General features: G+C 41.4%; 1 protein-coding gene across 2 annotated transcripts; it reads left to right on the forward strand.

Annotated features, from left to right (window-relative positions):
- Positions 1-783: 783 nt before the first annotated feature.
- PCNP (PEST proteolytic signal containing nuclear protein) lies at positions 784-12,745 on the forward strand. Of its 2 annotated transcripts, none has more exons than XM_075514474.1 (5): positions 784-901; positions 4,392-4,612; positions 6,615-6,689; positions 7,199-7,254; positions 8,213-12,741. In XM_075514474.1, the coding sequence occupies exons 1-5, from the start codon at positions 847-849 to the stop codon at positions 8,340-8,342; spliced, it is 537 nt and encodes a 178-aa protein (XP_075370589.1). In that variant the 5' UTR covers positions 784-846; the 3' UTR covers positions 8,343-12,741. The 2 variants fall into 2 exon arrangements, with proteins under 2 accessions (XP_075370589.1, XP_075370598.1); XM_075514483.1 differs by lacking the exon at positions 784-901 and adding an exon at positions 3,889-4,368 and having other exon boundaries at positions 4,444-4,612; positions 8,213-12,745.
- Positions 12,746-14,046: the final 1,301 nt, after the last annotated feature.

The raw sequence follows: 14,046 nt of genomic DNA on the forward strand, positions 1-14,046 counted from the left end.
ATGGGGAACCCCTGGTGTGGAGAAAGACCTGCTTCCTTTCGGCCGCGCGGGGTTGGGTATGCAAAGCTTCGTCCTGGGGTAGTGCCTCAGGTGGGGCTGAGAGCGGCCTCCCAGCTCCCCGTCGAGCCCTCGGGTGCAAGGGCCGGCTGCGTGAGGGTGCGGCTGCCTCTTTTTCCTCGTGTGAGGAAGAGACAACGCAGAGCCACGCGCTGCTGGGGTGTGCCTCCTCTTATTTGCTCTTTCTCCATGAAAACAGCCTCTTCTGATCTGTGAACTGGTTTTTGCTTTGGGGAGGAAAAAAAATGACGTCATTGCTCGCTTCAGCTCATGCTGGTGAAACGAGGAAGATGATTTTTAAACCACGAGCGAGGGGGTGGGGGGGGATGCCAGTGAGCATGGCAGCTGCCAGCGCTGCACCCAGACGGGGTTTTTCTGAACACCAGTGACGCCGGGGTTCTGCATGTGATGTCACGGATGCGGGGGGGGCGGCAGTGTGACGTTGAGCCTCCAGCCCCCCACCACCACCACCCCCCCCGCGGGAGGGAAGCGGTTCCGACGTGCGCAGCGTGGCCGCGTGCGCAGCGCCGCATCGCTCGGCCTTCCCTCCTGGGCCTGCTCCCGGAAGTGCGTCAGAGCAGTGTCACTCGAAGCTTTCCCGCCCTCCTAGCCGGCTCGGAGAGCAAAGCTTCCGTCTGCGTCATTCCCGCTGCGCCGTGGAAGGCGGGGCCGGCCTGGCCGCTCTGGCCTCCGCCCGCGCTCTCTCTATGGTCGGGGGAGGCCCGAGGGGTAGAAGAGCCGCGGCGGGACGGGGCGCATGCGCGGCGCGGGAGGCGGAGGCGGGGGAAAATGGCGGACGGCAGAGCTGAGGGGGAGAAGGCGAAGCGGCCGCAGCCCGGAGGAGGTGAACATGTAGCGCCTCTCACCGCGTAGCTGCGGGGTGGGCAGGGGGCCCGGGCCGGTCCCCCAGGGGTGGGGGGGTCCAGGGGTGCCGCCCCCGCCGGGCAGGCCTGGGCCGGGCCGTGCGGTGCCGTGCCCGGCCCTGCGGGGAGAGGGGGCGGCCCGGGCCTGAGTGGGCTGCGCTGGAGGAGAGGCCGAGGTCTGGGCCTGCTGTCCTCACGCCAGAGGGTTAGCGTCAGCCTTACAAAGGAGCTTTTTTAAAAATCTAACTGCTTCTCCTTGTGCACGTAAATGCGTTATTTCTCTCTCCGTAAAAAATATACGGAATAGTTCTGCCGTGTATTGAGAGAAATTTGACTGTTGCTGCCGGCAAGGATGAAGAAAATGCCTTAAAAATTAGCTTTTAACAGCTGTGGTACCTTTTAAAAATGGGTACAGTGAATACTCCTTATCTGCCGTTTTAAGCATCCTGGTTTTTTTGCTTGGCAGCAATTTGCAAGTTTTCTGTTTGGTTTTATATTATTTATATTATGACTGGACATTCCTGTCATCTTCTGTACTACTTATTATCAGTTCTCCTAAAATTTTTAATCATATGTTTCTTTCCTTCTTTTTTCCCCAACTTAAAATTGAGAAGACAGTGTCTTTGCAAAGATAAAGCTTCCCTTTCCTGTTTTTTTTGTTTAAGTATATCTGTAGGCAGAGGGCATTTCTTTGATCTGTTGAAAGATTAAATCAAGTTTGTAAACCACCTAGGATAGCCTCAGCAGTGAATGTTATTTCTGATAATCACTAAAATATGAACAGTAATACCTGATTTTAGGTAGTTCCTTGACTCTTGGTTCCCTGTTGGGTTTTTTTTGGTTGGTTGTGTTGTGTTTTGTTTTTGTTTTAGTAATACAGTAACTGGACAGCATCAGTATGTCAGTTATACGTACTGTCATGTGTACCATTTGGTGTGCTAGCACATGATCTTAATGAGTGGTGGTACATTGGTCCTAAGGAAGGATAGTTACTCCCTGATGATTTTTGAAAGCATTTTCGAGTCTTTAGCTTTTGCCAAGATCAGTGGGGTTTACCTTAAAGTTAACTTAGTTGTGACTGGTTTGTTCCCACCACCACCAATGGTCGCACTCCCCGGGGCAAGAGTTCCTGAAAAGCTGTGCAATTAGCACTGTCAGTCTTGTCACTTAAACCTCCTAGACAGTGAAAGTTGTCCACTTACATAGCTTGTTGATCCTCAAGAGGAAAACTCATCTGTGAAGTAGGAAAGCTTTTTGTTACTGTGATCCATGAAAAGAGTACTGGTCAGGCTAGTGTTCCAAATACTACTGGTGCTTTCTGTAGGTGAAGTATGACCTCCTTGAGATCTCTAGGAAATAATACAGAAGCCGTAATGTCTTGAAAAGTATATATGCATTGGCATGGGAGATGGGAGAGACCTGTTTAATGGGTAATATATGTCTGCATTTCTAACTGTTTACTGCAGAAATAGAACACCACAACAGCTCCCTCCCCACCTATCCCAGTTGTCCTATGCCCTTTTTAGCTCCTTCAGCAAGTAAGAGTTTTTGTAAGGAAGCTATTTCTTTCAGCAGTCTACAGTTTGTCCTAAGTGGAGCCTAGTAGAAATAACATTCAGAATGCAGTCGTGATAGGAGCTAGTTTTGAGAGAGAAGCTATCTAATATTTTGGTGAGAAAACATGGATAGATTGTGTTAGGCTTTGTCTTGTGCTTAGCAATATTCTAGAATTCGCAAAGAAGTAAGCTGCAGTGTAATTAGCTTCAAGCTAGCATTAGCTTAGGAACCTGGACTAGTCCAGTGTGCCCTGAGATTTGGACTGCTGTGGATTTTGTATCTTATGAAAAAGAAGACTTTTAGGCCCATCGTTGCAACACTTTTAAGGCCAATGAATCTTCTACCTACCCCTGAATCACCTTACAGTCTATAGTGTACGTAGACTGGACTTGTAATTGAATATTCTGTTTAATGTTATTTTGTGGACTAGCTGTTAAGAGCTTCTCATAGTCTTGCAGACTGCTGTTTGGAAAACTGTGCTAAGACAGCAGTCAGTACCCAAGGTCACTTGTGTAAACTTTGCTTGTTTCTCTTTCCTCCTTTGGTTGTCACTTTTATATCTGTACTTTGTGGGTCAAATTTCTAGTTGTGCAGACTACCATTTTTTAATAGAGTGAAATTGATTAAAGTTGGGGTTTTTTGGGTTTTTTTTTTGTGATCTGCCATGTTTCCTAAGGTGAATAATAAATCTGCTTTTGTTACAATCACTTATTATCTTGATAGCTAGAAGCATGGGGTAGAAAGGGTATATTCTGCTGCTTATGTTTTGGGAAATAGCAGAAAAATATATAGAGATGGTGTCCCTAGTTTTTCTTTCTCCTGATATTGTTTGCTTCCTTTTTTTCTCAGAGCTATGATCTTGTTGACCCCCACTTCAGACTAGCTTCTCTCCCATTGCTCTATCTCTCTTAACAGCTTTTTGCTGTTAGAGAGCAGTGTGAAGAGCTTTCTCCCCTGATGGTCTGAATTTGCTGTGCGTGAAGGGTCATGTTCTCCACTTGATATAATGAGGAACTGGTGCTAGCTCCAGTTTTTCTTAGGCTGATAGTATGAGCACTTTCCTGTCTATTCCTCAATGCATGGATTTGTTTTTTTTTCCTTCTGCTACTGCAGTGATTTACTTATTGCAGCAGCAGAGAAATGTATTTTTGCTGAAGCATTTACTATGTTCAGTATGAGTTTTCCAAGGACACCTTTGTGTCTTGGTGTAGATGAAGAAGCTGACTGTATAGGAATGAAAATGTGATTTGAGTGTTTTTTCTCTGTGGATCATTGTTCGGCTGCTATGTTTTCCATGACTTTATACAAAACCAGAGAAGATGAAATCTATATATATGTTTTTCTAGTGCTGATTCCTTCCTCAAGCAGAGCTTGGCAGATTTATTACAGATGAGATGCGGACAAGCAGTGACTTGAAACATGATTGAGACAGCCGGCCTCACTGTAGTCACTTCCATGATTTTAGAGTTGTGCCAGACAAGCCTAGAGACTGGCATGGACATGTTTGTGTAGAAATTTAGTAGAATTAATTTTAACTTAGATTATCTACTCTAGATTTGGAATTGGGATTCCAATTATGAAAGCTTATCTATGGCAACTTAAACCCTAAAAAGATTTAGTCATCTGCATTTAATTTACTACATGAACTTTGACTTCCATACTAAATAAAGAGATGGTGCTTCAAGATTGTTTTCCTGGCTCATACACAAGAAGTTCTTTACAAGTAGTGGAGTGCTTGCAGTTTCTTCTCCTCTTTGTGTTTTGCTGTCCACTAAATGTACATTGGTGGAAACTGCTGTCACTAAAAACACGTTACCTGTTGCACCCAAAGTATAATGCTTTTTGAGGTTGCTGCTCCCATCAGTCTGCTCAGTAAAAATAGCTCATCTTGGTAAGTTGTTTCGACTTCACCAGGACCTGAAGAAGAGGCAGAAAAACCTGTGAAAACTAAGACTGTTTCTTCCAGTAATGGAGGAGAAAGTTCGAGTCGCAGCGCAGAGAAACGGGCAGCTAATGAAGAAGCTGAAGACTTCACCACAAAGCCTGCTCCTGCCAAAATGTCCAAGTTTGGATTTTCCATAGGCAGTCAGACAGCAAAGAAGGCATCTGCAATATCCATCAAACTAGGAGCAAATGTAAGTTGTCTGAGGGCCTTTAATTTTAAGGGAAGGGATGCAAAGGGGGAAGTACTTTGGGGAGGCTTTCTTGCAGAAGGAAAGCCTTGAATTATGTGTGGGTAACTTGGATAAAGTTTACGAAAGCATTGCAGGGCTAGCTAGTCATGCATGTGTAAGTACTTCAAGGTGATTAATACCAGGTCAGTTGTCTCAGGAAGCATAAGACTTGATTGAAATGAACTGTAGATCTTTGAACATACAGAATAATTTTGTAATGAGATTTGATAAGTCTGGAATAATTTCCTGAGGGAAATGAGCAGACTTGTTAAACTGTTCAGGCTACTTTGAAATGAGTGCTGGGAGCTTCATTGCATAGGATGCTTAAAGCTACAAGAAAGCAAGTACTCTCCTAGATGGCTTAATAGGTCGTCTTCCATTCCAAAGATCTTATTTTAGCGTGGGGAACTATAGTGTATTTTTCAATGACTTTGTCTGTTCCTTGCAAGGTCAGTATGATTCATTTATACTATATGCAAGAGATGAGGCTTTATTACATAGGTTCCTAAGAATTCTGATCCCCTTTATCGTCCAGTACAAAGTATCCTTGTGCTTGTTCAGATGTGAATCTGATCCTTCTCTTTACTACCAAAGTAGTCCTCTACTAGCTTGGGCAAGGACAAGCCAGATGCTGCCTCTATTTAATACCGTTCATTTACACTTCCCACATACCCCTAGGATGGATACATCGATGGATACATTATAAATTCTTGTCTGGATTAATTTCAAACTGTAATCATGAAAGACTTGCACCTGCAATGCCAGCATTTTACAGATCTGCAAAAGATGAAAAGAGTGCTCTGTTATTTTGAGATGGGAGGGAGATGTGGGCTGGCAGCATTCTAGGGTATAAATGCAGTCAGGTCAGCTCAGACTTCAGAAAAATTGACAAAGCTGCCTTCTCTGAGCCACTAGCAAGCTCTGATTTCTCATGTAGAAAGATACTTCCAGTGGCAATAAATTTGGCTCAGGATTTCTGACTCGCTGAATTTAGTGGGTGACTGACAGTGCACCAGATTGGACAGTGCTGAAACTTATCCTGTTTCTTTTTAGTAATTTTTACTCCCTTAGTACGTTACCCATTCCTGTGGAGCTGATGCTGTAAAAAATGGCAGAATATTTATATGTTGTACACTACTGGTGAGGAATGGCTGTAGGCAGTCGCATAAGGACTCTGCTGCAGTACCGGCTTCGAAACTGTGTATGAAATAATCACCAATAAAATCAAAATGGAGGAAGCACTGTATATGATTGCTTCTACAGTACTACCAATTATCTAAATCAGACTGTTACTGATGACTCAATGCTTTCTTAGTGGTTTCGAAGTTACTTTCGATATCTCTACTGTATTACATGTAACGGTTGTAAGTTTGATAGCTTCTTACACTTTAAATAGAGGAAGGTATTTATTGGAAATCAAAATAATACTTTTTAAAGGAGCCTTATATTAATCGGACTGTGTGATGCACACTGATGTTAGTTAAAAAGTATTAAATTGTTTTAAGTTACAAAGCTATTACGTTGTTAAAAGACAAGAAAATAAACATATTCATCTTCCTGGCATTGCTGGATAAGAATACCCCAAAAGAATAATGGAAACAGTGACATAGTAAAATTTTGAATACCACAACTTGTTCAGGTTCTGATTTAATTGTTCATGTCATGCACCAGTGGCTGCATACCCCTGCAGTGTGCTAGAAAGTTAAGACTTGCTTGTGGGGAATTGTAATATGAGAGGGCTCGACTTGCTTTTCAGACTATATCATGCACAAATGATCAGCCGTTTTCCTTTTTTATTAGAGACAAACCTTTATCTGCTTGATGCAAACAAAACCACTTTTTCCCCCTCATTGCCCATTTCAGTGAAGACGTTTGACTTCATTTCACCAAAATATTTAAAATACCAAGGGTAGCTTTTTTGAGTTAGTAGACTTACTTTACTTGTGCATTTGGTCTTTTTCAGAAGCCTAAAGAGCCTGTTCCAACCCTTGCTCCAAAAACCCTTTCTGTAGCAGCAGCTTTCAATGAAGATGAAGATGTGAGTAATAAGCTAGTGATCAGCACAACTTAAAGTACCATTGTGGGTTGGAGTTAGGCAGAGAGAGTGGGTCATTTAAAGGTCTTTACATAAATGTCAGGGATTTTCAAAGTAGAAACATCTCTTGTGTTTCTGTTTAAGAATGTACAACTTTGTAGCTCAGTGTTGGTTCAAGAAATTATTAAAGTGCTGATAACTTCTCCCTGAAAATGAGATGTAGAACATAATTTGAATTAATGGTTGCTTTCTCTGGGCTTGATAAAGGGGAGGCAAAGAAAAGTTGTGCTTCTTCTGGTTTGCTAAATAGTTTATGGTTCTGTTACTGCTCCATCTTACACAGAGATGAACTAAGGAATTTCTATTTCTTTCTATAACCTTGTAGAACTTCTGTTTTGTCTTAAGTCACTTCGCTTTCCTGTAGGGCTGTAGTTCATACTTTATCCTGTCAGGCATTTGAAATGTTCAAAAGATAGTGGCCAGCCACACTCTAACCTCCTTTCTCTCTGTAGAGTGAACCAGAAGAAATGCCTCCAGAAGCCAAGATGCGCATGAAGAACATTGGAAGGTAGGTCAGCTTTTAACTATGGTTTGGAGAAGGGTGAGTGTGTGAGAATACCTTCTCGAGCACTGGTCAGATCTTGCAGATGGTTTAGAAATATAGGAAGATAGAATAGGTTCAAAAATTTTTTCTCCAGAAACAAGAAAATTTTAATACAGGTATTTTCTAATGTTTCAGTGGTACGTTAAAAGTAGTACATTTACATTTGCACTTTGAATCTTATTTGCCGCCTTATTTCTGAGGAAGAAATTGATTCTATATTAAATAGAAGCTAGCTTTCTTCTCAGAAAGTTAGTAGGTGCTTGCTGCTGAACTTTGTATATTTCTCGTTCTCCATGTTATAAAGTGCCCTGAAGTAGGGGAGTCTACTCAGATTTCTAAACTCCCATGCAAGGGGAAGATGAGAATCATCTCTTTCAGAGAGACAAAGAACAGCTTGTTTACTTTTAAAACAAATACATATAATTCTCCTGCTTGTCACAAATTTGAATATTGGGCCGATGCTAAAATAAATAGGGACACTTTCAGAGGAGGCTGCACTTAAGTTAGGGATTAATTTTGAGTATATATATTTTAAAGATGTTTATCATGATAGGCTGCTTTTAAAGCCAGTCACCTGGAGGCTCACTACTGTTCAGTGTTTTTTTTTCTCCAGTAGCAAATTTGGATCCTCAGTTTTGTAGCCCTTGCAATAAATTCTTCACAGCTGGCAGCAGTTCCTACCACACCCAGATCCTCTGCTGCCCCATCTCATCCCTCTGTCTTGATGTGCTACAGAGAGATCAGTTCTGTGGCCAGCTTACAGTTGCTAATTGTGAGGACTCCGGATGTAATGGGGAAAAAAGAAATGTGTGGTAGTTTCTGGCAGCAGGTTGGGCTTGAAATTGGTGTTTTCAGTGTCATGTTGCACAAACTACTATAGTTGAACTGACTTTCTCAACTGATCTTGTTTTACTTTTCACAGGGATACACCAACCTCAGCAGGACCAAATTCCTTCAATAAAGGAAAGCATGGTTTTTCTGACAACCAGAAGCTATGGGAACGAAATATAAAATCTCATCTTGGAAATGTCCATGACCAAGAAAATAACTAAATGATGTGGATTGAGAGTTGGGTGTTTGGGGGGAGGGGAGGGTGTAACGTTAAAGGAACAGTTTCCTTTTTTAAGAATGGTATAAGACTATCTTTGGAGCCACTTTTTTAAGATTTTGAGTGGTACACTAATAACTGAGTTTGAAATTAGAGGTAATTTATGTTTTGTATACAGATTTCAAGGCATTTGCTAATTTTGTAGTTCCATGTGATTAGTTTCAAAAGGTTACAGATAATAAAGAAATTGGAGTGGTACCTTTTTAAGATTTTTTTTTTTTTTTGTCAGCGATTAAGGTGGATGAAAAAGGTTACTGTCTCTTTAATCAGGTTAACATTGAATGCTCTGGCATTCTCACTTCTGGCTCCCTCTTCATAACAGGAGAAACAGTTGACTCCTAGGAATACTGCTAAAGAAAGTGAGCATTGTCTTGTGCTAGAAGTGTTACTGGACTATTAATTTGAATGTAAACTTATGCAGGAAATAATAAGAACCTGGATTTTTTTCCTCCCTGCAATCACCTTTTGTTAAGTCTCTGCAAACTAGGAATTATGTTGCTCTGAGTGGCTCTGGTAACTTAGCTCTAATTTTGTTTAGAACTTCATGTAGGATGTGTAACCTTCTGCGGCCTGTTTCATCTTAAGGGAATGGGCCTTGTCTGTATATTAGATACAGTCTGTAAAGAATATTCACTACAAAGGTAAATCAGTATTTTCAGTGTGCTCCTCTTAAATCATTAGCCTTGAGTAGTGCTTGTTAGCATTTCCTTGTGGTACACAAAAGCCACCACCAAAAAGACAAGCTAATGTACATTAAGCTTCACATTTGGTTGAAATATTTTTCTTTACTATGTCTAGAAGGAATAAAAGCCACACCAAAAATCGGTAACTCACTGCTTAAGTATGAAAAATCTTAAGATGCACTTTCCCTGTCTTGCCATTTAAAACAAAATGCCTTGATGCCTGTAACCGCAGTGGACACTATCAGGATAAAGAATACTGTATTTGCAGTCCTAATGCTTCTAACAAGTGTCAGTTTCAGAAATAAAACTCTACCTTTTCCTACCTGTCTGCCTTTTGCAGTAATTTTCAACAATGACGTTAGTCTGGTCAGTTTAATTTCCTAGCTTTCATACTGCAGAACAGTGCTGTAGGATTTCAAACCTAGTAAGGACTGTCTAAATTTCAGTCTAATTCAGATTGCATGTTTTTAAAACATTTTACTAGCAGAACTGGTTAACCAAAAAGTTATCAACAGCAGTCCTCCCCCCTTCCCCCAACAACAACAACAACAACAACAACCATAAGGTTCTTTTTAAACTCAAATACCTGATAGTGTCGAGCACTAAATTAATTTCAGCCTGGAACTGGTTGTAGAATTCAGTATGTATATGTTAATTGTTTTCATCTTGCCTCTAAAACCTTTCTTCATGTTAAAGTTGAACCTGCGAGTGCAGAAAGGAAAGTGCATCTTGAAGTGTTTTTTGGTTTTGGTTTTTTTTTTTTTTTTTTAATTTTAGGAAAGCTCTGACCACTTAGACTTTTGAGTTTGTAATTCTAAAAAATATTTTTTTGTATTTTTGTATTGTATGTGTAATCTTTTTTCTTTTGAAGTCTGATGCAGTTGAATACCTGTAACTATTTTCTTTAAAAGCCTTGTTATAAACGTAACATAAAAACGTATACATTATTTTTTTCCATAGCAGAAATCTTTGGTTTATTTAAAACAAAACACACTTTCAAAACTGACTTTCAGGACTTCCAAAACTGATTTGGGCATTACGGGAACTAGGCAAGGCAAAATGAAGCATTTACTTTTCACTTATTTTTATCACATGTCATTACGTTTGTCAAAATAAATCCTTTTAAGATAGTGGTAATTCACAGTGAATAACTATTTTATCTTGCTCCTTACCAGTTACTTGATAACTGTCGTGGCCACTTGTATTAGGAAAAAGCAAAAGGGAACTTTGAGTAAGAATAAGAGGATGACTTTGAGACCTATTCTTTTTTAGTTAACCTGCCACCAACAATGTCTTCCACATCTTTGGCTGAAGTAGACATTCATTTCAACAGAATTTCCTGGTACTTCAAAATCCTTTAGAACATTGCTAGGCAGAACAGTAGACACGCTAGGAAATACCTTCTGTGCAAGTGAGAGAGCAAAAGTTATATTTATCTTATATTTATCTTTATCATGGTCAATAAATGTAATCCTAGACCTTGTGAGAGACTGCAACGGCTTCTAGATCTCAGCTGAGGGTGAGCAGAGATCCTGCCTCACTTGATGTATGAATTCTGTTCCTTCTCAGTCCTTCACAGAAGAAAATCAATCAGGATGGCCTAAATCCACTCAGGACTGAGTGCCTAAGAAGCTTGATCTTGTAGCTACAAGGGTGTCTGCTGCTGTTTAATGTCTGACGCTTGCAGGAAAGAACTGATCTGAAAAGTATTAGCAAATGTTAGCTAGAACTTCTAGGCTTTTGTTACAATAGTCGTGGTCTTTGCATGAAGATAGTCTGGGGAGGGGGGAGTTATTTTTATGTTCTTTTTCTAAGAATACTTGGGAATCCTAAAACTTGTGGTAAATTGCCTGATTTAGCTATCTTAAGTGCTTCCAGGAGATATGCTGAGACCTTTAGCTGCTTAGTATAGCAAGGTATGTATACCTATCAGTGGTTGAAATGTCTGTCCATGTAACTTGTGCACTTTTCTCAGAAGGCTTATGCTTGCTTAGCAGTAAAGCTTTACTTAGCACCTGGGCAGCTTGCAAAATACTCAAAACATTAGGTGAAGATATAAGTAGTTATCCAGTAACCTTCTCTGTGCTACCCTGCAGCTAGGCTGCTTTTGAGCCTGCTGGGTTGTGAATGGATCCAAACTCATCTAATGCTAACTATATTAAGATAATAATAAAAAAAACCAACACCAACAAAAGACCAGCGCAGTCACCTACTAGTGGCAGTGTTTCAGGCAATCCTGGGTGTAGCCCATTACACACCGCATTTCATTCCTTTAAAGCGTAGGAGGTGCACTGTCCAGATTCTCAGAATGTGTATTTTATCAGCAGAAAGAAGTACCCAACCAGCCTGTCTGTAAGGTGGCTGATGGGTGCTATGTTAATTTCATGGGCTTACTCCCGATTACAGTATTCGGCCGACTTTGTCAAAGCCAATGATCGTGCCCTAACGTGGCCACCACGGCAGCAGCCACAGCTGCATTCGGGCCTGATGTGCTTGATCTCTGCCGGATTTGTAGAGCACCTCCTCGTCCGAAGTCACGCGACCGTGCTGAGTTCTGTGTGCTGGGGGTGACCTTACCACAGCTTTCGTTGTGAGGAGACTCGGAGGAAAAGTCAGCTTTTGAGAAAATGGCGGCTTCTGCTTCCTGAAGAGGCAAATTGAGGTTTTAAACTATTGGAAATCACTGGTGTAACTAGAACTTCTTCTGGGCTGCTGTAACATAAGAAGATACATCTGTTTGGAGAAGCAACAGAATTTCAAGAAGGCGCTTTATCTGTCTAGTTAGTAGCCTTAAAAGGTGTTCTGCAAAAAGAGGCTGGGGTTTTTTAATTTATTATAAAATAATAAATTGAGGAATGCTGAGTAGTTCTGTCCTTAAGCTACAGAAGGGAAGGTTACATTCTAAAGTGACCATAATTTTTCTAGTTCCTCTGCCAAGAGACACTAGAACACCATAAAAATTGGACAATTAACAATTTGCTTTTTACTTTATCCTGTTAACACCTTCCTTATTTCTTCTGGTTTTATTAACGAAGGGATCTCCTACCGTTCTCTAATTTTGCTATATTGGCATCTTAAAAACTATGTACTGCTTGCTTAGGAAAGCTACTTGTGTTTAGTAATTTGGAGCCATGGCCTCAGGGTAGATGCATAGTTATCCATAGAATTAAAAGCATGAAACATGAACTGTTACACTTGAAGTCTGTACATAGCGTGTTAAATTTCTGTTTATGAACTTCCATTTAAAAGTCTGGAGTGGTGGGTGCCCAAGCAAGATTTAGTTACCAAAGCAAACCTTTAAACTCTACAGCGCACACTTTTTGTGGTATAGATACATATATATCGGCTACCCTTTAGGCTAGGTAAGAATGGGCAAGAGTGGCAGTGACTGTCATAGCTAGCAATCAGAGTATGTATTTTTTTCAGTGGCATATAGTGAGACCTTAAAAACCTTTGCTAATCTTGTGACTTAGTTCTTAAATTTGGCTCTTGGGATTGGATTTCCTGATGAGACGGATGCACAAATAAAGCGTTTGTGGTTCTGTAGCAAGAGCTCTGCTGAAACTTGACATCATGAACCTATGTTTGTTTTCCTTGTAGTACAAGTGTATTAATTTAAGGTAATGCAAGTCATAATAAAAACACAATTATCTCTTCTTTTCTCCCCCAGCTTTCCGTAATTTGTAAACACAGTAATTGCATATGAAGTGTTGGCTGACGCTCAGTAGCTTGTTATAAAATCATAATGCTGCCTTTGCTTTAGTGAAAGAACTGTGGTAGCCTTTCATGTTCATACGTACACCAACCTCCACTATATAAAATTGCAGGCACCAAATACAGCAGTGTAGCGTAAAGACTGATGGCGAAACTAGCAAGTATCTTAGGCTGTGCTTTATTTTTGTTACTCAGATGCTTGTTTAACACAGTCCTGGACACATGCAAAATTTAGGGCCTTGACAAGAAGAACTTGGGCTACTACACATCTAAAAGCACCGAGTAAGTCATTACTGATGGTACCATCTGTAAGGCAGGGCACTTTACCTCAGACAAGAAATGCTGCCCTCAGGACAAAACTTTTGTAGGGGTGCAAGACAAACTGTTACTTTCTGCAAAGTACCTTCAAAGTCACGCTAGATTTGTAAGCATGTTCCCCAACGGCCCTGTGCCTGCGGGTGGCAACAGCGTGACCTGGGGCCTCTCACCGTCAGTAGCGGGAACTCTTCTGCATGAGGACAGGTCTCAGTAAAGAACTGCTTCAGAGGTGCTAGGTTCCCACCGCGCTGTCAGCAGCAGCTGTAAGACTGGCTCCTGAATGTTGTCATATTAAATGTATACACCCTTCCACTGCTTTAGAAATTCATGGCTCTTCCTTTAACAGCCAGGCATGACGTGGTTCTAGCTCCAGTGGAAACAAAGGGGGGGAAAATTATCCACACATCACACCGCTGTTTTTCATCTGTAGTTGCATCCCTATTGAATAGCTTTTGTTCCGTGGTAGGCCACCTGACTCCTTCAGCACTCAGCCTTTTGAAACCCCTGTTTTTATTTAATTTTTATACTTCCCACTTAGCTTGGTTACCTGTAGGGGCTCATAGAAGAGTTAATATGCTGAAATGCTCCTAGCATTTCCCCTAGGAACCAGGATGAACCACAAAAAGTAATCGGCCTTTCTGCAGCATTGACCTTGCCTTAAAGTTGCTCTGACAGCAAATGGAAAGGCACCGGCTGCCGTTCGTTCTCAGACCAGGAAGGAGCTGTGCAGCTCATCCTTCAGCCAGGACGGGGACACTGGAGGACAACTTCCAAGCCACTACCCCTGCCCAAATACTTGTCCCAGAGCAGAGGCCAAGACAGAAGCGCTGTACGATGCTCGCTTCCAGTTTCTGTACAATCCTGCCCCCCGAAGTCAAGAGAAATAACATCCAAGACAAACTAAAATGGTTACAGCTGGGTAGTGGAGGGCTG

This window comes from Mycteria americana, chromosome 1, assembly GCF_035582795.1.
Source record: "Mycteria americana isolate JAX WOST 10 ecotype Jacksonville Zoo and Gardens chromosome 1, USCA_MyAme_1.0, whole genome shotgun sequence".
Lineage (NCBI taxonomy): Eukaryota > Metazoa > Chordata > Aves > Ciconiiformes > Ciconiidae > Mycteria > Mycteria americana.

Coding starts and splice junctions, on each gene's coding strand:
- PCNP (XM_075514474.1), top strand. CDS start 847: ATGGCGGACGGCAGAGCTGAGGGGGAGAAGGCGAAGCGGCCGCAGCCC. Junction 4,613..6,614: donor CCATCAAACTAGGAGCAAAT/GTAAGTTGTCTG, acceptor GGTCTTTTTCAG/AAGCCTAAAGAGCCTGTTCC. Junction 6,690..7,198: donor CTTTCAATGAAGATGAAGAT/GTGAGTAATAAG, acceptor TTCTCTCTGTAG/AGTGAACCAGAAGAAATGCC.